The following is a 23,837-nucleotide window of genomic DNA, read 5'->3' as shown; positions in this document are numbered from 1 at the left end:
CCCTCTCAATTTCTGGCTGTCTCTATCCAACAAATAAATAAATATAATTTTTAAAGAATGACCACTGTGCTTTCTTTTGCTATCAATAATAGCCTGACAGTGCCAAATTCAAAGGCAAAACAAAACACAGAATTTTAGCAACGCTGAAAATGTGGAACTTAAGATACAAAGCAGAGTAAACCATGACGCCAACCTGACTTCCCTGGGCAGATGCCCTCACCAGTGAATCCTGGAACTCCACCTCCCCAGAGGCCTGCCCCACTAGGGAAAGATCGAAACAGGGCCGGGGGTATGGATCGACCTGCCAACATCCATGTTTAGCATAGAAGCAATTACAGAAGCCAGAACTCCCACCTTCTGCACCCCATAAAGATCTTTACTCCACACTCACAGAGGGATAAAGAATAGGGATGATTCTGATGGAGGGGATAGGACACAGAACCCTGGTGGTGGAAATTGTGCGGAATTGTACCCTTCTTATCCCAGAGTCTTATTGATCATGATTAAATCACTAATAAAAAAAAAAGTTGAAGCTTAGAGAAAAACTATAGAAAGATCAGATATTTGTTCTTGTTGTTGTTGTTAATAGCCATTTGTAGCAATCACTGATTATAAACCAATTACCCTGTGACTTGGGGGAAAAAAATATTACGGGTTCTATAGAAATCTTAAGTAAGGGTGACATTACCAGAAGACTCAGCTCTCCTAGGGTGACACCAAAGGAAAGAGGTCGCTGTGGATCTGTGACCTGTCAAAGAAGAGAATGTGGAGACTAAGCCAGGAATAGGCTCACTGAGAGATGACATCAAAGTTACCTACAGCAACTACGGTGACCCGAGGAAACTGAACTACTTACATCATCTTCGTACTTAATGTGAATGTCTGTGATTTTTACTTGTACATTTTTTATTACTTGAGTGGCCAGTTTTTCCAAAAATGTATCCTTTCTGGCTTCTTTTGGTTTATCTGTAAAAAAAGAAAAAAAAAAAGTTATGGAAAAGTAGAAGCTCCACGGTTGAAATCCCGCACACAAATCATGACTTGACTGAAGGATAGGGAAAAATATGATTTAATGGAAATTAAAGCCTTGTCTAGTATCCCTGGTTTTTTTTATATTTATTTATTTATTTATTTTCCCATTTGTTGCCCTTGTTGTTTTTGACTGCTGTTGTAGTTATTGTTGTTGTTGTTACCGATGTCGTCGTTGTTGGATAGGACAAAGAAATGGAGAGAGGAAGGGAAGACAGAGAGGGAGAGAGAAAGATAGACACCTGCAGACCTGCTTCACCGCTTGTGAAGTGACTCCAATGCAGGTGGGGAGCCGGGGACTGGAACCGGGATCCTTACGCCGGTCCTTGTGCTTCGTGCCATGTGCGCTTACCCCCGCTGCACTACTTCCCAATTCCCAGTGTCCTTGTTTTATTTGAGATTTATTTTGGACTTTAGACTGCATTTTTTATTTGAAATTTATTTTTGAGGCTATGTTGTAGTCTACCATTCATTTTACCCTAGCAGACAGAAATTAAGTGGCAATGCATACAAACAGCACGTGGCAGAAGAAATACTTTTACCTACCTTTTGAGCGCTCGTGACCTTTAAAAGGTTTCTTAAAATGTTTTTTGTGCTTTTTACGTTTACATCCTTCTCAGTGGAAGCATTTTAGTGAGAAAAGGATAAAAGTCAAGTTAGCAGACAAGAGGACAGAAGAGAAAACAAGAGAATTCTTCCTGACAACAAATCTAATGACAACACACCTTACCTCAAGCTACTCTGTTATTTCAACATAAACAGGGGCTGGGTGGTGGCGCGCCTGGCTGAGCACACACATCACTATGTGGAAGGGCCCTGGTTCAAGCCCCCAGTCCCCACCAGCAGGGAGAGGAGCTTCACAATTGGTGAAGCAGTGCTGTAAGGTCTCTCTTTCTCTCTCCCTATTTTCCCCTCCCCTCTCAATTTCTGTCTGAACCCCCCAAAAAAAAAAAAACCATCAATCAATAGACAAACATTCATGTAAGCAGAAATTCCCAAACCTCCTGTGATCTCGTATACCCTTCTTTGACCTGGAAGATAACTTGGCAGGTGCACTTATATACAGAACAGATATAGATAACCATGCCAGGGCCCTTTTTGTGATAAGTGATCCCTTTTACAGCAAAGTTTGATTTTAACTTCATTAATACCAAAATATTGGAAATGTAATGACAGAATGCAGAACTTTAATCAGAGAAGGATTCTGGTGAGAGCAAGAGTGAGTGAGAGAGAGAGAGAGAGAGAGAGGAGAGAGAATATGAAATAGATGGGTAAGGTGCCAATGGCTGGCCTCCTCTGGGTGGTAAACGTCACAAGCAAAATATGTTAATGACTCAGGCATAGAAAGAATACACTGAGGTAGGATACGGAACTCCGGTGGTGGGAATTGCCTGGAATTGTACCCCTCTTGTCCCACAATCTTTTTGATCGTTATTAAATCACTAACTAAAAGGGGAGGGGGATACAAAGGTACTTTGTCCGTTGAAAAATAGCTTAACCACAACCCTGAGGCCTCTTCCTCTTTTCTGTGGCACTGCTTCACTCTGTGCCACCAGTACCCACCTTACCCACGTTGCTATTCTGATGTCCAACTGCAGATGAGCACTGATTCTGGCCTGAGGTCTCCAGGCTGTCTCCATATGGGCTAAGTGCCTCTAATCTTCACACTCACCTATTAAACTGTGCTTCTACCTCGAATACTGATGCCAAGATGGTTAACCTTGAAAAAATACTACTTAAGACGTTGACCTCCCTGCTCAAAGTTCTCTAAAGACCCACCGTAACTTGCAGATAAAACCAGACAGGGTTTCCACATGGAGTAAGGTCCTTTTCCCAATTTCAGCCCTGTCTCCCAGTCCTGTCCTAGCTACTACCACTCATCTTCCCCTGGAGAAAATAAAAACATTACAATGGGGCTGGGTGGTGGCGCACCTGGTTAAATGTATATATTACCATGCACAAGGACCCAGGTTCAAGCCCCAGGTCCCACCTGCAGGGGGCAAGCTTCATGAGTGTTGAAGCAGGGCTGCAGCTGTCTCTGTGTCTCTTTCTCCTTTTCTATCTCCCCCTCCCTCTCAAGTTCTCTCTGTTCTATCAGATAGAACTGTCTGATGTCTCTACAAGGAGCATTCCTTGAACCTGGTTTGTCCTCCTAAAAGTTAGTGCTTCACCAGGCAGACTCTGAAAGGTTTTTCTGAATCTCAGGTCGAGCACTACTTTCTGCAGGATGCTTTCTTCAATAGCAGCAAGAAGCTTAGGAGCCGCTGACCCAGGCACCTTAATCAGATTTCCACTAAGCAGCAAACTGCTCAACAGTTTAAGTGTCTGCACAGTGATCATGCAAACTAGCAGGGCTATCAGAGCAGGAGTTACACTGGCATGTGGGCACAAAGCACATGAGAAATATTTACTCAAAGGAATCTCAAAATACACACCTGAACATTAGAATCAAGTACAGAAACTCGGCTAACGGCGTATATGTTGGGATACATGTAAGTGAAATTCAGCTTGAAATTTTGAACTTGTTCCTCCTTAAAAACATTAAAACAAATGGTTCCACTGCTGCAAAAACTAAGAAGCAACTCTTCCATCATAAGAATAAAATGCTGGGGAGTCGGGCAGTGGCGCAGCAGGTTAAGCGCACGTGGCACAAAGCGCAAGGGCTGGAGGAAAGATCCCGGTTGAAGCCCCCCCGGCTCCCCACCTGCAGGGGAGTCACTTCACAGGCGGTGAAGCAGGTCTGCAGGTGTCTGTCTTTCTCTCCCCCTCTGTCTTCCCCACCTCTCTCCATTTCTCTCTGTCCTATCCAACAATGACGACATCAATAACAACAACAATGTTAAACAACAAGGGCGACAAAAGGGAAAATAAATAAATAAATATTTTTAAAAAAGAAAAATCTTAAAAGAATAAAATGCTGGGGCTGGGCAGTAGTGCAGTGGGTTAAGGATACATGGCACGAAGCACAAGGACCGGTGCAAGGATCCCAGTTCGAGCCCCCAGCTCCCCACCTGAAAGGGGGGGGGGGTCATCTCACAAGTGGTGAAGCAGGTCTTCAGGTGTCTATCTTTCTCTCCCCCTCTGACTTCCCTTCCTCTCTGTCCTATACAACAATGACAGCAATAACAATAATAATAATAACAACGATGACAAGGGCAACAAAAGGGAAAAAATAGCCTCCAGGAGTAGTGAATTTGTGGTGCAGGCACCAAGCCCCAGCAATAATCCTGGAGGCAAAAAAAAAAAAAAAAAGAAATGAAGTGCTGTATCAAAAAAAAAAAAAAGTTTAACAGCCTTTTATCATACCATGGGCATTACTACTATCAGTATTTCTTGCTGTAGTGATGGTCCCTGAATCTCATTCATAATTTAATAATAAAAAGGCTGGGAGGGGGCCTGATTGGGGCGCACATAGTCGAGTTACCTATTACCATACAGGACCCAGGTTCAAGGGCCTGTTCCCCACCTGCGGGGGGTGGGGGGGCTTCACGGGCAGTGGAGCAGTGCTGCAGGTGTCTCTCCTCTCTGTCTATCTCCGACTCCCCTTTCAATTTCTCTCTTATTTTTTTATATTTTTTATGCTTATTTATTTATTTTCCCTTTTGTTTCTCATTTTTTATTGTTGTTTTTATTGATGTTGTCGTTGTTAGGACAGAGAAATGGAGAGGGGGAGACAGAGAGGGGGAGAGAAAGACAGACACCAACAGACCTGCTTCACCACCTATGAAGCGACTCCCCTGCAGGTGGGGACCCGGGGGGCTCGAACCGGGTTCCTTACGCCGGTCCTTGTGCTTTGCGCCATGTGCACTTAACCCGCAGCGCTACCGCCGGACTCCCTTTCTCCCTGATTCTATCCAATAGTAAATCAATAACTATTATAAATAAATACTGGTAAACTTTTTTTTTCTCAGATTCTTGCGACAGTGTCCTCCAGACACAAACATCTACATAATATTCTGCCACACGTCACTGAAAATGTTTTTCTGTGAAAAAAAGTGACTTGTTCGGCTGGCAATCCTAACAGCTGTACAAATGCTTTTCCCTGCGACCATCATGCTACTTCAGCCTACAGAAGTGCTTTGTGCTTTCTGATCACATGAATTATTAAAGAAACATGTAGCCAGGAAGGGACAGTCATTTAAGTGAAAGACATTCTTAAATGAAACTGATGCTTTGTTTTGCATTATACCAGGGTTGGCTTTTGTTTTGTTTTGGTTTTTGTTTTATTGATTTTTTTTTTTTGCTGCAAGAGCATGAAAATTTCATTTTTAAAGGGAATTTATAACAACAAAAAACTTATTATGACCTCCACCTGATATTGTCTTATTTTTTCAACAAGCTGCCCAGAGGCTTTATTGGAGGGATGAATGGACCATTGAAATTCACTTGTGCCTTGGAGGCAGGTGACTCTTGGTGGGATTAACAAACACTGCCCAGTGGCTGACTACAGAAGCTAGCTCAATCATCGTGTACAAAAGTCAACAGTTAAGTCTGGAGTCTCACCAGGCTATCCGTTCTAGTTAAATCACTATGAGACAAAGTAACAGTCAGCCATACTTAGTAAAGAAACCGTTTCATTCAATTCTCCTACTTGTCAGAATGCACCTATATATGAAAGTGGTTTCTAGCTGCAGAAGCAAGTCTATTAAGGTTAGAAAAAGATGTGTCACATAGACACAATGGAATACTCACTGACTAAAAAAAAAAAAGGTGATGAAATCCTGCTACTTGCAATAACGGGATGGAATTTGACAGAATGATATCATGCAAAATGATTCAGAAGGAGAACAAGACAAAGACTTTATGATTTCACTCACTGGTAGGAAAGAAAGAAACAAGCAAAACAAAAGCTGAGCCTTCATCTGGCAAGAGAATGGTGATTCCTGAGATGGGAACAAAGCAGGGGAGGGGGCTGACTGCCTGGTGGTAGCTGGAGCTGGGCGTGTGGTGGTGGGCGTGCTGTGAGCTAGACTGACATCAAGGTGAGAAGCTACTCGCCTGAAACCTAGACAGTGCTGTCAGTTTTCTGTCACTAAGGGGGGGTGGGAAAATGCTTTTGGAAGAAGTCATTCTATTACAATGCACACTGTACCAAACTGGTTCAGTTTACAGTCTAGATTTTGAGGTACAGAGCCCATTTGCCATTTAATTAAAGGTTTCAAGAGCAACTACGTTCCACAGAATGAGTTCCTAAAAAACCGTAGCAATACATAGTTTGGCAGATCCAATTATTGGGCAGTGGAGTCAGCTAAGTTTGTCAGAGCACCAATTTGCATGCCTGAGGCCCCAGTGAGAACAGGTTCAATCCCCAGTACCACCTTATGCCAGAGCCAAGCAGGGCTCTTGGTCTCCCCTTTCCAGTTCTCTCGCATAAATAAATACATATTTTAATCAAGTCAGTTAGAATATTAGAAAGTTCACGTTTTAAAGAATGATAAAGGGGCATGGGTGGTGGTGCATGTGTTACAGTGTGCAAGGAGCCAGGCTTAGACGCCCAATCTCCACCTGCAGGAGGGGAATCTTCAGGAGTGGTCAAGCAGGGCTGCTGTTATCTCTCTCTCTTCCCTTCTCTGTGTCTCCCTCTCCCCTCTCAATTTCTCTGTCTCAACCCAGTAAACAGTAAACTTTAAAAAACAATAAATTTTTAAAGAATGATAAATGGCTAAGACTCCCTAGGACACAAAATAATGTTTTTGCAAATCCAGAAGAGTCAGCCTTGAGCTTTACCTCTTGTGAGACTAAAACTTCCTTTCCCTACTCTGGATGGCAGTCCAGAGTGGCTCAGGAGTTGCTATGGGGGTCAAGCTGTCAGGCAGGATGTGAGAAGAAAGGCAGAGAAGTGCTCCAAAAACAGTGATCTATTTTCAGCGCTTTCTATGTCTGAGAGGCACCATGATAGGAAAGAACAGCTTCACTGAGAAGCAACAATGCCACAAAAATAAAGTCAAAAAAGGGGTCGAGGGGGTTGGGTGGTAGCGCAGCGGGTTAAGCGCATGTGGCGCAAGGTGCGAGGACCGAAGTAAAGACCTCGGTTTGAGCGCCCAGCTCCCCAGCCTGGCTCCCAGCAGGGGAGTCGCTTCACAGGTGGTGAAACAGGTCTGCAGATGTCTATCTTTCTCTCCCCCTCTGTCTTCCCCTCCGCTCTCCATTTCTCTCTGTCCTATCCGACAACAACGACATCAATAACAACAATAACCACAACAACAAAAATAACAAAAAGGAAAATAAATAAAATATTTAAAAAGTTAAAAAAAGGGGGGTCGAGAGCCACCTAAACTCTTTTGTTTTTTGGAACAAAGAGTTTCTTCCCTTTTTATGTTTTTTTTTTTTTTTTGGTGTTTTTTTAAATAGATATTTTGGATAGAAACCGAGAGAAACTAAGAGGGAAGAGGAAGACAGAGAGGGAGAGAGAGAGAGACACTTGCGGCACTGCTTCACCACTCATGACACTCCCTCACTGTGGGTGGGGACCTCGGGCTTGAGCTGGGTCCCTGAGCATGAAAGAGCTTCTTCTTACACCAGGAAGACTAGCCATGCTGCCGCACAAGGCTCATCACGTGATACAGACAATTCAGGGAAGGAAGGAATGGTTGCAGAAGGCAGGGAAACAGAAATGATGGTGGGCGGGAGGGGGTGGAGGACCAGGAATGACATTTCCATATTTTCTGAAGTGGCAACACACCAGCAGAGGGACTCCAGTAACAGCCACAAGAACAGACAAGAATGCAGAGCTCGCAAAGCTGAGGGCCAGTAACCATGCTGCATACGCACCGGGCTTGACGTCCCTGTAGACAAAGCCTTCCAAGCCACAAATGAAGTCCCCTGAGTGTGCGCCTGCGTCCGCAAGGCAGCCGTAAGCAAAATGCATTTAAGAGATGCCTTTAATTCCACATGTTAGAAAACAGGAGCCCAGATTCACTCAAAGGATTAGACACTGTGCAACAAGACAGTGCTGAAAGCTTGGTGTCGCCCAAGTTGCTTCTCTCTGGGGGAATAGTCTCAGTGAGGGTGTTTGCATTCTTTCCATATGAAGGCTTCATCTTTGTCAAACTGAACAGAAATTCTTAGTAATGCAAGTTGCACCAGTTAATGCTTTCAAAGTAAGTGAGACCAACCACTATCCATCACAGCTCAAGTCTCATGGAGATTTTATTTATTTATTTCTTTTGTTAAATGTCCAAATAGAGCTGAAGTCCAGGGCTTGGGTTTTCTTTCTGCTGAGCATTTTCAGAATTAAATGCTGCTGTGATCTATTTACACGATTTTTAGGATCAGGTAGCATGAATCTATTTGTCCCTTTTGCTATAACTGTCTGAGTCATTACTACCTGCTTCTGATGACAACAGCAGGCCCCAGATGCAGCCTTGACACCTTTGCAAGTGCACCTCTAAATCACAGCGCTAAACATGTCTTCCTCTTTGACTACTGAGAGAGAGAGAGAGAGAGAAAGAGAGAGAGAGAGAGAGAAAAGAAAACTATACTCTCACAGAGAGGTAAGAGTATAGATCTAGGGTCAGAGTGGGTTCAAATTCTAGCTCCGGAGTTTTTTTTCTTTTTTTTCTTTAACATTTTATTTTTATTTATTAATTCATGAGATATGATAAGAGAGAGAGAGAGAGAAAGAACCAGACATCATTCTGGTACATGTGCTGCCGAGGATCGAACTCAGGACCTCATGCTTGAGAGTCCAGTGCCTTATCCACTGTGCCACCTCCGGGACCACGCTCTGGAGTTTCTAGCTGTGTTGAGCAAGCATTAACTTCTTCAGCTTTCAGCTTCATTCTTTTTTTTTTTTTTTCTTTATTGGGAGATTAATGGTTTACAGTCGACAGCAAAATACAATAGTTTGTACATGTATAACATTTCCACATAACAATACAACCCCCGCTAGGTCCTCCTCTGCCATCATGTTCCAGGACCTGAACCCTTCCCCCACTCCTGAGTCTTTTACTTTGGTGTAGTACACCAATCAGCTTCATTCTTTCCCTCCCTCCCTGCCTCCCTCCTTCCCTCCTTTCCAGATACCAGATGATGGTACCTCCCTTCCAGGTACCAGACCTCCCTCCCTCCCTCCCTCCCTCCCTCCCTCCCTCCCTCCCTCCCTTCCTTCCTTCCTTCCTTCCTTCCTTCCTTCCTTCTTTTTCCCCCTTTGGCTCATCACTAGAGCCTCACCATTCCAGTTCACTTTTTAGTACAGAAAGAGAGGTGGAGATAGAAAAAAAAGGAAAGATATCACAGCACCAAAATTTCTTCGAAGGGGCCAGGTGGTGGAGCAAAAAAGAACTACCTTAGCATATCCGCTATTTCTAGTATCATCTTTCATTACAGAAATATATAAAGTGAGACACCAAATGGTATACAAATGTTATAAGAAGTCAGTCATTCTCAAGTCAAAACAGTTACTGGGGTCAGTTTCACTTCAAAGAGAGATACAAACTAGATTTGGAAAAAAATAAAATAAAATAAGGCACATATCACCTCATCACTTAACTAGGTTTCTTGCATCCTTACTCCTACCCTATATGCAACTCAAAATAGATGCCAGGTTTATTTTAAATGTGAACAAGACATTAAAATTTGAGGCAGATGTCTAAAGTGATGAACTCTAAAGAATCAAGAGCAGTTTTTAACTATCCTAAACAACAAAAATATCTAGCTGCGAAAAGAATTCTAGCACCATTCTTCAAAACATTATTTCCCTATATGAATATGCACACAGAGAAAATTTAACCTTTGGCAAACACAAACAAGTCTCTAAGAGCTTCAAGACTTTGGGAAATCATCCATCAGAAGTAGCTCACTGAAACTGGCTGGTTAGGAAGTGGGAAATTTAAATTGGTAGTGAAATAAAACAACCACAGTAAAAGGTAGTGACTCCTAAACACAAATCTTTTAAAATGTTTATAATCAAACACTTTTAAGATGTGACTTTAAAAGGGAGTTTTCTCTGTAAAGCTGCAGCTGCGGAAGGCTTATAGAAGCATCCTCTTCACAGCGCATTAAATATAACTAAAATGTATCCAAGATTATCTAAAACATTAGCTTATTGTACCTTTCTCTGCTGCTTTTTGAAGGGCTTCTTCAATCCGAGAGAGCTCTTTTTGTTTAATATCTTGCAAGGATTTTTCTTCTTTTTCAGCATCATATTTAATGCCTGAAAATAAACAGTTATCAGATAAAGAAATATAATTAGTGAATAGAACATTTCAGCTTCATCGTGACTGTATGTTTTATGTATTATTATTATTATTATTATTACATTTTAAATTACATAAAATGTAATTTGCCTAAGTCAAAAGGCAAGTGCATTCTCTAGATGTTTTACTGAAAAAAAAAGAAGATATATTTTTTTGTTTTTCCTATTTATTTGCATGGTTTATTGTCACAAAGAAAGGGGAAAAGAAGGTGTGAATCAGGATAAGTGGGGTGGAAAAGTTGATTCTAAAGTAAAAGGAAGGAACAGAGAAAAGGCAGAAAATACATCAGAATATTTCAGTTACTGAATGTAAGTGGTAACTCCTTCAGTAAGTTCAAAAAGGATATATAATTCCAGTACCAGCTGGTACTAAGCAGATTGACAGAAAGATTTTCAGAATGTAATTCAAGAATAGATATTTAATATCAGAAAACATATGTGCATGTTTATTTAGTAATCATTTCTAATAATATACCCTAAAGAAACGAACCACTTATGAATAAAACAAGATCTATTAAAGGACATGTTTGTAATACTTACTGTCATAAATATAATAAAAATAGAATAATAATGAAAAACAGAAGCTATCCCTTAATGGAATACCAGAGAACCTTTCCAATTTCTGATTTTCTTTATGAAAACTGTGAACCACCAAAAAATATACATGTAATTAAGCAAAAGTGAGGCCATTATTGTTTTTGTGATGTTAAATACAGTCAAATCTACTCAAGTATGCCTACTGGAAAAAAAACATAAAATATAAAAGACTAAAAGTGTTATTTACATTGTATTCCAGAAATTATAAGTAATTTTTCCCTAAACTTTTCTTAATGTCATATTGTTTTACAGCTGAAAAAACATTAATTATGGAAGATACCTCTTTAAAAAAAAAACTACTTAAAATACTGGGGGGATGCACCTGGTTACGAGCACACATTACAGGGCGCAAAGACTCGGGTTCAAATCCCTGGTCCTCAACTGCTGGGAGAAAGCTTCACGAATGATGAAGCAGGGCTGCAGGTGTCACTCTGTCTCTCTCCCTCTATACCTCTCCCTCCCCTTTCAATTTCTCTCTGTCTCTATTCCAATAATATTTTTTTAAAAGAAATAATTTTAAAATTACCTAATTTTTAGTTTTTTGAATCTATTCACTCAAAATCAGAAGTAGCAAAATAGGGGAAAATACTTTTTGAGGAACCAGATGTCAAATTTTTTGGTGTCAAAGTCTCCATTATAAGTATGTTCAATACACAGGCAGAGGAGGACCTGGTGGGGGTTGAACTGTTATGGAGAAAACTGGGAAATGTTATGCATGTACAAATGACTGTATTTTTCTTTCAACTATAAATCATTAATTCCCCAGTAAAAAATTTCTTTTAATATTTATTTATTCTCCCTTTTGTTGCCCTTGTTTTTTATTGTTGTTGTTATTGATGTCAATAAAGAAATTTTTTTAAAAATAATAAATACGTTCAATGAATTAAAGGATACTATGCTTCAATAGTTACAGAAAAGTGTGTCTCATCATACACTGAAAAAATGGCCAAATACAAAACATCAACAAGGAGTTAACTTTTCAATAAACCCTTTTTTGAGACTGAATTCTGCAGACTGACACATCAAGACAATTTTTTTATGCCTAACTCCACAAAAATAAATCTGCCGAGGAATTCTCAATTTGATAGGAAGTCTTAGATGCAACATAATTATTCAGAGAAAACAAACCGAACACTGGTTTAAATTATGTTTTTCAACAATAACTTAAAATATCCTGATTAAAGGTGGCAGTCTACCTGTGCTGTGTAAAATGATGAGCATGTGGGCATGTCACCTCATTTCCTTTTTATCTCACTGAATTACTGGGCTGTTGGAAAAGTCATGATGCGTTTTTGCACAGAAAAGTATAAAAAAGGGAGCTGGGCGGTAGTGCAGCGGGTTAAGCACACATGGTGCAAAACGCAAGGGTCGGCATAAGGATCCTGGTTTGAGCCCCCAGCTCCCCACCTGCAGGGGAGTCGCTTCACAGGCAGTGAGGCAGGTTCTGCAGGTGTCTGTCTTTCTCTCCCCGTCTGTCTTCCCCCTCCTCTCTCCATTTCTCTCTGTCCTATCCAACAACAACAATAAGAATGACAATAATAACAGCTATAACAAGCACAACAACAAGGGCAATAAAATGGGAAAAATGGCCTCCAGGAGCAGTGGATTCATAGTGCAGGCACCAAGCCCCAGTGATAACCCTGGAGGCAAAATAAAAGAAAAGCATAAAAAACATACTTTTCCAACAACCTGATAACTTAACCCAGGTAATTAACGGAATCAATGCAAAGTGAGTACAGAAATGGCTGTCGCCTCAGACAACATACTTGCTCCAGGGACAACAAGCAGGTATAAGCCCTCCAGGGTGGCGACGACTGCTTCTCCATAGAGGTTCTTCCACGGAATCTTCAAAGTTAACTTATCTACGAAGAAATGATTTCAACCTTAAATTCTTATTTGACTGTTCCTCAGATACACATTTCTCACTTCCCATTGAGAGAAAAAGTTAGCAAAATCATACAGAGTAGCCCCTGGCACTGGGCAAAGAGACACTTTGTTGGTGCTGGCGTCTCAGATAGTCCTTTGTTCATCCTAACTTGAATTCCTGGATGAGTGGCCAGAGCTGTTCTGTGCCTGGGGCACATAAGTTTAAAATTTTTTTTAAATTTAAAAAATAGGGCAGGAGGGGTAGATAGCATAATGGTTATGCAAACAGACTCTCATGCCTGAGGCTTCGTCAAGTTCCAGGTTCAATCCCCCGCACCACCATAAGCCAGAGCTGAGTAGTGCTCTGGAAAAATAAATAAATAAATAAAAATCACACATAAAGAGATTTTTCTCAGAAATAGAAATAAAACTTCCAACACTGAAGCTTGTAAAGACATTTCCTTTTTTTAAGAAAATTTTCCTGGTTTTATTATATCACGTGAAGCCTTGAAACTCGTAAACAAATCCATTATCTGGGTGGTGAAGCAACTGCTTTCTCCTTCACCTCTTTTGGGTTACCAGAGGAACTTGTCAGTACATTTTTAAACATAAATAAATTTTAAAAAAAAGACAATCCTATAAAAATAAAAGCTTGGGAGTTGGGCAATAGCGCAGCGGGTTAAGCGCAGGTGGCACAAAGCACAAAGGCCGTCGTAAGGATCCCAGTTCAAGCCCCCGGCTCCCCATCTGCAGGGGAGTCACTTCAAAGTGGTGAAGCAGGTCTGCAGGTGTCTGTCTTTCTCTCCCCTCCTCTGTCTTCCCCTCCTCTCTCCATTTCTCTCTGTTGTATCCAATAATGACAATATTAAAAACAACAATAACTACAACAATAAAACAACAAAGGCATCAAAAAAGGGATAAAAATAAAAAAAATTTTTAAAGGGGTTAGGTGGTGGCGCACCTGGTTGAGTGCACATGTTACAGAGCGCAAGGACCCAGGTTTGAGCTCCTGGCCCCCACCTGTAGGGGGAAAGCTTCACAAGTGGTGAAGCAGGGCTGCAGGTGTCTCTCTGTCTCTCACCCTCTCTATCACCCCCTTCCCTCTCAATTTCTGACTGTCTCTATCCAGAAAATAAAAATTAAAAAAATTAAAAATTAAAAAAATAAAACCTTAAGAATAAAATAACAAGTTTTGAATCATTAGCAAAAGCCTCTTCTAAAATATCTATCTAGTTGCAACGATAAGCTCAAGGAGTAATGTAAACTTTCCGTAGTCAGATTTGACTGACAGAACACTCTGGAAACGTCGTTTCAAAACTAGGTCCTAAACTAGATCTTCATAACTTTGCTGAGAACAGAGACAGCACATTCATCATTGCCTCTCTACACAGCTACTTCACAGTCTTGTGTCTAATATGGCTGTGAAAGAATGAAGGAATGGGCATACCGTATGTCACTCTAGGGTTTTGATGAGCAGTACCACTGAATATCACCACCTCACACAGAACCAGTCTCACATACAAACCAAACACTGACAGCACCTGCTCTAGGGCACTTTCAATCTAAGGAAATTCTTCCTGCTTCAGGAGACAAAAAATGACAATGTTACTTTATGTTAAAAGGAACACCCACCATGAAAGGAAGATCCAAACAGTTAGCCAGGCAATTGCTGAAAGACGCTAGAGTTGAAAAACACAAAACCTGGGGGGTCGGGCGGTGGCACAGTGGGTTAAGCGCATGTGGCGCAAAGCACAAGGACCGGCCTAAGGATCCTGGTTCGAGCCCCCAGCTCCCCACCTGCAGGGGAGTCGCTTCACAGGCGGCGAAGCAGGTCTGCAGGTGTCTGTCTTTCTCTCCCCTTCTCTGTCTTCCCCTCCTCTCTCCATTTCTCTCTGTCCTATCCAACAACGGCGACAGCAATAACAACAACAATGACAATAAACAACAAGGGCGACAAAAAGGAAATAAAGAAATAAATAAAGTTAAAAAAAAAGAAAGAAAACACAAAACCTTTCCTAACTCCAATCAGTGAAAAGGGATGATGGTGAAAGAGGAGGGTGATGGAGATGAGGGGAAGGATGTTGGCTTGTATGAAGATTCTAAAGTCAGAATATGTCCGGGTCTTAGTGAAGGTGTTTTCCGCAAAAACTTCTGGGACCAGGTGGGGGCACACCTGGTTAAGATCTCATATATCGGGAGTAGCACAGCCAGTTGAGCGCAGGTGGCACAAAGCGCAAGGACAGGCGTAAAAATCCCAGTTCGAGCCCCCGGCTCCCCACCTACAGGAGAGTTGTTTCATAAGAGGTGAAGCAGGTCTGCAGGTGTCTGTCTTTCTCTCCCCCTCTCTGTCTTCCCCTCCTCTCTCCATTTCTCTTTGTCCTATCCAACAACAACAACATCAGTAACAACAATAAAACAACAAGGGCAACAAAAGGAAATAAATAAATTTTTTTTTTAAAAAAAGGGCCATATATCATAGTGCTCAAAGACCCGGGTTCAATCCCTGGTCCACATCTTCAGGGGGAAAGTTTCACGAGTGGTAAAACAGAGCCACAGGAGTCTCTCTTGTCTCTCTCCCTGTCTATATCCCCAATCTCTCTCAATTTCTCTCTGTCTCTATCCAATCATAAACAAATTAAAAAAAAAGAATTTCTACATAGCAAACCATTATCTCGCACACCACATTCTGCTTAATATACCAAGTGAAAGGGGTTGAACAAAGCCTAAGAGACATAGCTACATTTAAACTTATGTGCTAGAGCCTGCAGATTATATTGCATCACATTAAAAAAAAAATGACAAACTTTGGGGCCAGGTGCTGGAGCTCCTGGTTGAATGCACACATTGAAATGTGCAAAGACCCAGGTTCAAGCTACCAAGTCCTACCTGCAGAGGCAAAGCTTCACGATTGGTGAAGCAGGGCTGCAGGTATCTGTCTCTCTTCCTCTGTATCTCTTCCTCCCCTCTAGCTATCTGGCTGTCTCTATCCAATAAGACAAACTTTAAGGGAGCTGGGTGGTAGCTCAGCGGGTTAAGCGCACTTGGCGCAAAGCACAAGGACCAGCTTAAGGATCCCAGTTCGAGCCCCCGGTTCCCCACCTGCAGGGGAGTCACTTCACAGGCGGTGAAGCAGGTCTGTAGGTGTCTGTCTTTCTCTCCCCCTCTCTGTCTTCCCCTACTCTCTCCATTTCTCTGTCCTATCCAACAAGGATGCCATCAATAACAACAAATAACTACAACAACAATTAAAAAAAGACAGTGAGGGCAACAAAAGGGAAAATAAGTAAATAAAATAAAAAAGACAGAATTTAAATATCAAATTTAAAACAAAGACACATCTTTCGTAAAGTGGAGCAAAGGTCTGAAGAGTGACACTGCAGTTCTAATACCTCCCATTTTCTACCCATCAAAAACTATAATGGATCTATTATATAAACATTCGACTCAAAACTTAAAAAAAAAAGATCTAGACAACACATGCTAAAAACCTCTCACATTTTTATCCAAGCTAAAAAAAAAAGTGTTTTAGATTAAATAACAGAAAAATAAAATAAAATAAAATAAACTGGAAAGGACTTAGAACAATTCAAATGAGAAGCGAGGTACTTACCAATTTGGCCAGCCTTGACTTTGAAAGGTACATCCAATTCACTCTTCAGAAAGTAGAGAGAAATTAAAGCAGGTCATAAATTAAGTCCCTTGAAAATCAACATTTCAAAATACAATCACCTCTAAGAAAACAACATTAAACAAATGTTTTATATTTGGGTAACTTATGAAAGGCATGTTTCACAGCTAGAGGCAAAAAGAGCTTTGATTCATCTGAACCTTGATTGAAGAGTTCAGGTTCAAGCCCCACCCCTCCCTGCAGTGGGGAATCTTAATGAGCAGTGAAGCAGGTCTGCAGGTGTCTTTTTCTCTGCCTCTCTATCTCCACCTCCCCCTCTCTCAATTTCTCTCTGTCCTATCCAATAAAAAGGAGGAAATGGCTGCCAGGAGCAGTAGATTTATATATTGCTGACACCAAGCCCCAGTGATAACCCTGAAGTCAAAAAAAATAATAATAAAGAATTCATAAGAGAAGCAAAATTATGAAGAGTTACAATGGAAAGAATTTGTAGTTAAATAAAATAAATATAAGTAAATATAAGTAATGGATAGATAATGCCTATATATTGAAGAAAAAAAAAAACCTAGGATAGGAAAAGAAAAATCTTTTCTCATAAGTAAATTGAAAACAATTAACAATTACCTTTCTTTCTTTAATTTTTTTTTCCCTCCTGGGTTATCACTGGGGCTCGGTGCCTGCACTACGAATCCTGTGCTTCTGGACGCCATTTTTCCCATTTTTGTTCCCCTTGTTATTGTTATTGCTGTTGTTAGATAGGAGAGAGAAATGGAGAGAGGAGGGGAAGACAGAGAGGAGAGAAAGACAGACACCTGCAGACCTGCCTCACCACCTGTGAAGTGACTCCCCTGCAGGTGGGGAGCCAGGGGCTCAAACTGGGATCCTTAAGCTGGTCCTTGTGCTTGTGTCATATGTGCTTAACCCAGTGCACTACCACCTGGCCCCCTTTTTAATTTTAATTTTATTTATTTATTATTGGAGAGAGATAAAGAGAAATTGAGAGGTGGGGACCTGGGGCTTGAACCTGGGTCCTTATGCACTGCAATGTGTGTACCAGACGCACTACCACCTGGCTCCCAACAGTTACCCCTCAATTAACATATTTAGTAAATGAATACATAAAAGGACCTGGAATGAAAAGGCTAATCCACTTAGCAAATTAGCATGTACTTCTCATATGTTACTGGCAAGCATTAGTCAGTAACAACACACATTTTCACTTTTCTAGACGCCAAATTACTGCAAGGTTCAAAGCATATCTTTATTTACAGTGCTCAGCAACGAGTGATACAAGTATCGTTTCAGTCTTAAGAACTCTTGAAAACCCAATCAGTCAGAACAGGCATTTTTTGATAATTATACCTTGATACCCAAGAATACTGTGAAAGTCTGGCAACTCAAAGTACAGCATCTGAGGTAATAATAAACTGAAACAACTAACTGGGCCTGTCATCTAATTACCCAAGCATCTGACATAAACAGAAACTATATAAAATGCTAATAAGTAACTTTGGTTCAAAGGCTTTTTTTTTTCCCCCGACCAAACAAAAAGCATCCTCACTGATGGGAAGAAAACAAAGGAGTTTTCCCCTCACAGGTGTGGGGAGAGAAGTACCCGGGTTTCCACTGAAGCAAGAGACAAGCTAGAAACCACAGACTTACCACAGTGCAGCCTGTTACTCCTTTTGATTCTTTAAAGTCACTTTTTAATTTAATTTTTTTTTATTTATAATTGGATAGAGGCAGAGAAATTGAGATGGGAGGGGGAGATAGAGAGGGAGAGAGACAGAGAGACACCCGCAGCTCTGCTGCACCACTCCTGAAGCTTTCCCCCTTGCAGGTGGGGACCACGAGCTTGAACCCGGGTCCTTGCGCACTGTCCTGTGTAAGCTTAACCAGGTGCGCCACCGCCTGGCCACTGGAAATCACTTTTCACAGAGAGCAAACCTAGAGAACTCATTCCTAGACAAGTATTTAGTTACTTTTTATTTTGATGGAGACTGCAGACTAGAGCTTCCTTAATGTGGCAGTGGTTGGGCTTGAACTTGAGTCTCCCACATGACAAAGCACACTATCCGGGTGAGCTACTTTGCTGGTTCCAGGCTCTACTTCCATCTTATAAAAGCTACTCCCCCCTCCCCCCAACCCCCTCCCGCAAAAGGCGTGGGGAGAACTGGGCAGTGCCACATGCAGTTAAGTGCACATACATGGTATAACGGTCATGTGTTATATACATATATATACACACCATATAACATGGGATTAACACATGGCCCCGGTCTCTACCTGCAGGGGGAAAGCTTTGTGAGTGCTGAAGCCAGGCTGCAGGTGTCTGTCTCTCTCCCTAGCTCCCCCTCCCCTCTCAATTTCTCTCTGTAGCCAATATATATCTCAATTAAATATTTAAAAACAGAGGTACTTGATAGTTCTACAGTATTTTTTATATTTATTTATTCCCCTTATGTCGCCCTTGTTGTTTTATTGTTGTAGTTATTATTGTTGTTATTATTGCTGTCTTGTTGTTGGATAGGACAGAGAGCAATGGAGAGAGGAGGGGAAGATGGAGAGGGGGAGAGAAAGACAGACACCTGCAGACCTGCTTCTTCGCTTGTGAAGCGAGCCTCCTGCAGGTGGGGAGCCGGGGGTTCGAACCGGGATCCTTCCGCCGGTCCCTGGGAGGCCGTGACGCAGGTAGAACACAGCTTTACATGCACGGGGCCCGGGGTTCCACACACAACATGGGACATGACTGAATGATGTGCTGATCTCTCTCACTCAAGAAACTAGCGAATATTTTTTTTTTTAATTAAAAATAAGGGGGACGGGCGGTGGCGCACCAGGTTAAGCACACCTAGTACGAAACGCAAGGACCCGTGCAAGGTTGCCGGTTCGAATCCTCAGCTTCCCATCCTGCAAGGGGGTCGCTTCACAAGCGGGGAAGGAGGTCTGCAGCAGTCTCTCTTTCTCTCTCCCTATCTCCTCCTCCCTTTTCTATTTCTCTCTGGTCTATCCAACAAAATGGAAAAAATGGCAGGCAGGAGCCGGAGATTCATAGTGCAGGCATCTAGCCTCAGAGAGAACCCTGGAGGCTAATAATAATAATAATAGTAATAATAATAATAGAGGGAGACAACTCAGTCTGTGTGAGTAGCCAAGTGTATAGCCTGAGAGGAGATAGACTCAATCCTGGCACCACCTTCTTCAAGAGCTCATTAGAAATTAATTAGTGCAAGGACCAGCATAAGGATCCGGGCTCCAACCCCCGGCTCCCCCTCTGCAGGGGAGTCGCTTCACAGGCGGTGAAGCAGGTCTGCAGGTGTCTGTCTTTCTCTCCTCCTCTCTGTCTTCCCCTCCTCTCTCCATTTCTCTCTGTCCTATCCAACAACAATGACAGCAATAACAACAACGACAATAAACAACAAGGGCAGCAAAAAGAAAAAAAATAAAAATAAATAAAATAACATTTTTTAAAAAGAATGTTCTATTATAAAAAGTAATAAATTAATTAATAATTTTAAATAGAAAATAAAAATAAATTTAAAAATTAAAATGATTAAACTGAAACTCAAAAGAAATTGAGAAATTTGCTGTACGTTCACAGCTGGTAAAAGGTGGCACTCAGTTCTACTCCCCACCCCGCTTGCCCCGCCAAGGCCAAGCTGACTGCGTTATAACAGAATCTCCTCTCACTCCTTATAGCAAAGTTCTCCTCCTAGGCTCTTGAATATCCAAACACCGTTCCCCTGTGCCCACTCAAGGGAGCATTCTATGCCCAAGTCTCTCCCTAATTATACATTATTCATTAGTGGAAACCCAACTGAAGGAAACAAAACACACTGCAGATTGTACCTGGAAATCTGAATTACTAATATTTATTTATGTATTCTTTTTTTTTTTGGCCTCAGGGTTATCACTGGGGCTCAGTGCCTGCACTAGGAATCCACTGCTCCTGGAGGCTATTTTTTTTCCATTGTTGTTGTTGCTATTATTGTTGTTCTTGTGCTGCTGTCGTTGTTGTTGGATAGGACAGAGAAATGGAGCGAGGAAGGGGAGAGAAAGACAGACACCTGCAGACCTGCTTCACCGCTTGTGAAGCCACCCCCCTGCAGGTAGGGAGCCAGGGGCTCGAACCCGGATCCTCGCGCAGGTCCTTGAGCTTCGCACTGCAGGTGCTTAACCCGCTGCGCTACCGCCTGCCAGCTATTTATTCTTGATTGCCACCAGTGTTATGGTTGGGCTTCAGTGCCTGCACATCAAATCCACTGGCCCCAGTGGCCATTCTTTCACTTTTAATTTTAATTTATCTGACAGGACAGAGAGAAATTGAGAGAGGAGGGAGAGATAGACAGGGAGAAAGAAAAAAAGAATACCTGCAGACCTGCTTCACAGCTCAAGAAGCTTCCCTACCGCAGGTGGGAATCCAGGTCCTTGCTCAAGGTAACATTCATTACTGGGTGTGCCACTGCCCAGCCCTTGAACTATTAACTAAAAAATAATCTTGGGAGATTGGGTGGTAGGTAGCACAGCAGGTTAAGCACACATAGCGGGGAGTGCAAGGACCAGCGTAAGGATCCCGGTTCAAGCCCCCAGCTCCCCACATGCAGGAGATCGCTTCACCAGTGGTGAAGCAGGTCTGCAGGTGTCTGTCTTTCTCTCCCCCTCTCTGTCTTCCCCTCCTCTCTACATTTCTCTCTGTCCTATCCAACAATGATGGCAGCAACAACAATAACAATGATAAATAGCAAGGGTAACAAAGGGGGGGGGGAAATGGCCTCCAGGAGCATTCTAGTGCAGGCACTGAGCCCCAGCAATAACCCTGGAGGCAAAAAAAAAAAAGAAAAAAAAAGAACAATCTCATTCTTAGAGAGCTGCATCATAAACTCAAAGTAAGGCCAGCAGAATACAAGCAAACCTGTCAGGGCCAGATTTAGGGGCAGTACTGGTTTTTTTAAATCAAATGTAAATGACACGGTGTCCACAAAAATGTACAGGCAAAAAACAACTGTACAGTCAAATTGGGGAAGAAAACATTCCACTTTCAAAACATATATATTATTGTGATCATCACAGAAAAAAAAAATTCTCAACGATTTCTAAACCTTTAATCACAAACTTTCCTACTGCAAATAGTTAAGCAAGTAAACTACTTCTTTGAGTGGTTCAAGTACTTTATTTGGTGCCTAGCACCTTATACCTAGTAACCAAGTGTTTCTAAGAGCTTATACCTAACAGTTATCAACTCAGTTTTAAAACTTACCAGTGCGTTTTCTTTTATCTGTAGATTATCTAAGGCCACATTTCCTTTAACAGAAAAGAAAAAGAGGGAAGTGTGAATATGCTGCCTGGTGATAAACTATTACAACACAGTGCCAAACGTAACAACACAGTGCTAAGTGATAAAACAAAACTGCGTGGACAAAGAAGAGTTCAAGAACTCAAGAGGTGACCCTCACTCAGGGCACAGAACGTGTTCAATGGGAGGAGTGCATGGCTTGTAGGTAGGAGGTCCCCAGCTTCAAATTCAATCCACAGCATCATAATTCCACGTATACTGTAGTCTATCTCTGCCCCCCCATCTACCTCTCTCTCTCTCTCTCTCTCTCTCTCTCTCTCTCCTCTCTCTCTCACAAACACAGACACACACACACAGTAAATCTTTTTAGCCCAGCAAAAACCTTTCTTGGATAATACAAGCTTTGTCAGGTGTGGAACCCACATTTGAGCCTAACCTCCACCACACTGGAGGAAATTTTAGTTGCATGGCCTCTTTCTTCCTCTCTCTCTCTCTGTCTCTCTGGATTCTCTACAAATCTATGTGTATAAATGCACTCACATATTAAACATTAGTGTAGCAACACTACAAACATTAGTGTAGCACACTTTAGGTTAGCCCAATGCAAAAAAAAAAAAAAAGGTAAAACAAATTAGTGAACATATTAAATACATGAACAAGAATTTGGAGCCCTCAACAACAGACAAAATAAATCTAAAACCATGGACTGGAAAGACAGCATAATGGTTATGCAAATGATTTTCATATCTGAAGCTCTGAGGTCCCAAGTTCAATTCCTAGCACCTCCATGAGCCTGAATGGATATCTCTCCCTCTCTCTCTCTCTCTCTCTCTCTCTCTCTCTCTGTCTCTTTCTATGTATCATTCCCTCATTAAAATGAAATATATTTTAAAAAATGAAATCTAAAACCAAAGAAAATCTCCATCACTCAGAAAGATTAAGTCAAAATACTAATAGTGATACAGGTGATGACTACCAGGACAGACCCAAGCTTCCTCCTTAATTCTGCTGTCAGTAATTGCTCTTTAATTCTGCCGTAAGTAATTCCTCTTTAATTCTGCCGTCAGTAGTAGTAGTAGCAGTGTCAGTGTTCTTTCTTAAACACCAAAAATCTTACTTATCTAATGATGACCATTTGTGGTTTCCTCGTTGATCCATTTTTTTCTTAAATCTGTCCCGATGTTACATTATAAAGAATCAAGGTCATAATGATACTATTACAAGGCTTAAATTTCTTTTTCATTTTTATAATTTTCCTTATTATTAATAGTATGTTACCAGATTGGAACAGTACAATGTAGAGCTCCACATCACACCCACCACCAATGCTGTGTCCACACCCACCCACCTCCTAAAGATAACCACCAAGGTTCTCAGGAATCTTACATACAGTTTGCTTATTTCCAATTTACTTGGATTTGTTTTGCTTTGGGTAAGTTCATGTAAATCAGATCTCTAAATGCCACAGCTGGTAGTTGTCCTTCATCTCTTTACTTATTCTGTTCAGCATAATCACCTAAGACTTGGATTGTGAAGACTGAGTCTCTCTGTCTGTTGATACACAACTCAACCAAGCAACTTTTCCTTCAGAGTATTTTAAAGTGAACTGGAAAGCCTACTTCGGTCTGTTTTGTCATTTTTAGTGCTTTGTGTTTCTTCAGGTCTCAGATTTATAGAAACAGGTACATTTTAAGCACCTGCTATTAAGTTAGGTACTGGGAAGAAGTGATTACTGAGTAGCTCGCAGACGAGCAGGAAGATTAAACATCTAAAGTTTTGTGCATCTCCTGTCAACCGGCACACAGAAGAGTACACAAAAAGAAGGAAGGAAATACCTATCTCTTCAGAGGGAGATCAAGAGCTCTGCATTCCAGCTTAAGCAGGAGGCCAAAGAAATGTTTACAGGGTGGGTAAGAAAAAAGGGCAAACAGGCCTGTGAGTAAGAGAAGGCTTAGAAATAATGTGTGGCGTGGGCTAGCTCAAAGGAGTGAGAAATCGATAGCAGATAGGGAGAGAAAGCTTGTCAGGCAAACCAGAGGTTGTCGGATAATGTGCTGAGACTAGCCACGGCCGAAAGGAAATGTGTACAGGATCAAGGCTGTACTTTAGAGCCATTTTGCTCTATTGTCCTAATAAAGGAATATGATTTGGCTGTAAAGATATTGCAGGGAGTCGGGCCGTAGAGCAGCGGGTTAAGCACAGGTGACGCGTAAGGATCCTGGTTCAAG

At 41.6% G+C, this 23,837-nt stretch overlaps 1 protein-coding gene across 1 annotated transcript in view; it reads right to left on the bottom strand.

Moving 5' to 3' along the window:
• The window catches only part of VPS13C (vacuolar protein sorting 13 homolog C), a 222,088-nt gene that overhangs the window by 181,936 nt on the left and 16,315 nt on the right, over window positions 1-23,837 (bottom strand). Inside the window, exons 2-9 of the mRNA XM_060174401.1 lie at window positions 21,574-21,617; window positions 16,299-16,341; window positions 12,589-12,684; window positions 10,082-10,183; window positions 7,801-7,863; window positions 1,576-1,641; window positions 857-966; window positions 689-748 (exon numbers count right to left, since the gene is read on the bottom strand). Coding sequence (XP_060030384.1) covers window positions 689-748; window positions 857-966; window positions 1,576-1,641; window positions 7,801-7,863; window positions 10,082-10,183; window positions 12,589-12,684; window positions 16,299-16,341; window positions 21,574-21,617 — 584 coding nt within the window. The remainder of the gene's footprint in view (window positions 1-688; window positions 749-856; window positions 967-1,575; window positions 1,642-7,800; window positions 7,864-10,081; window positions 10,184-12,588; window positions 12,685-16,298; window positions 16,342-21,573; window positions 21,618-23,837) is intronic.

Source organism: Erinaceus europaeus, chromosome 16 (genome assembly GCF_950295315.1).
Source record: "Erinaceus europaeus chromosome 16, mEriEur2.1, whole genome shotgun sequence".
Lineage (NCBI taxonomy): Eukaryota > Metazoa > Chordata > Mammalia > Eulipotyphla > Erinaceidae > Erinaceus > Erinaceus europaeus.
This window is presented reverse-complemented; position numbering and strand designations above follow the sequence as displayed.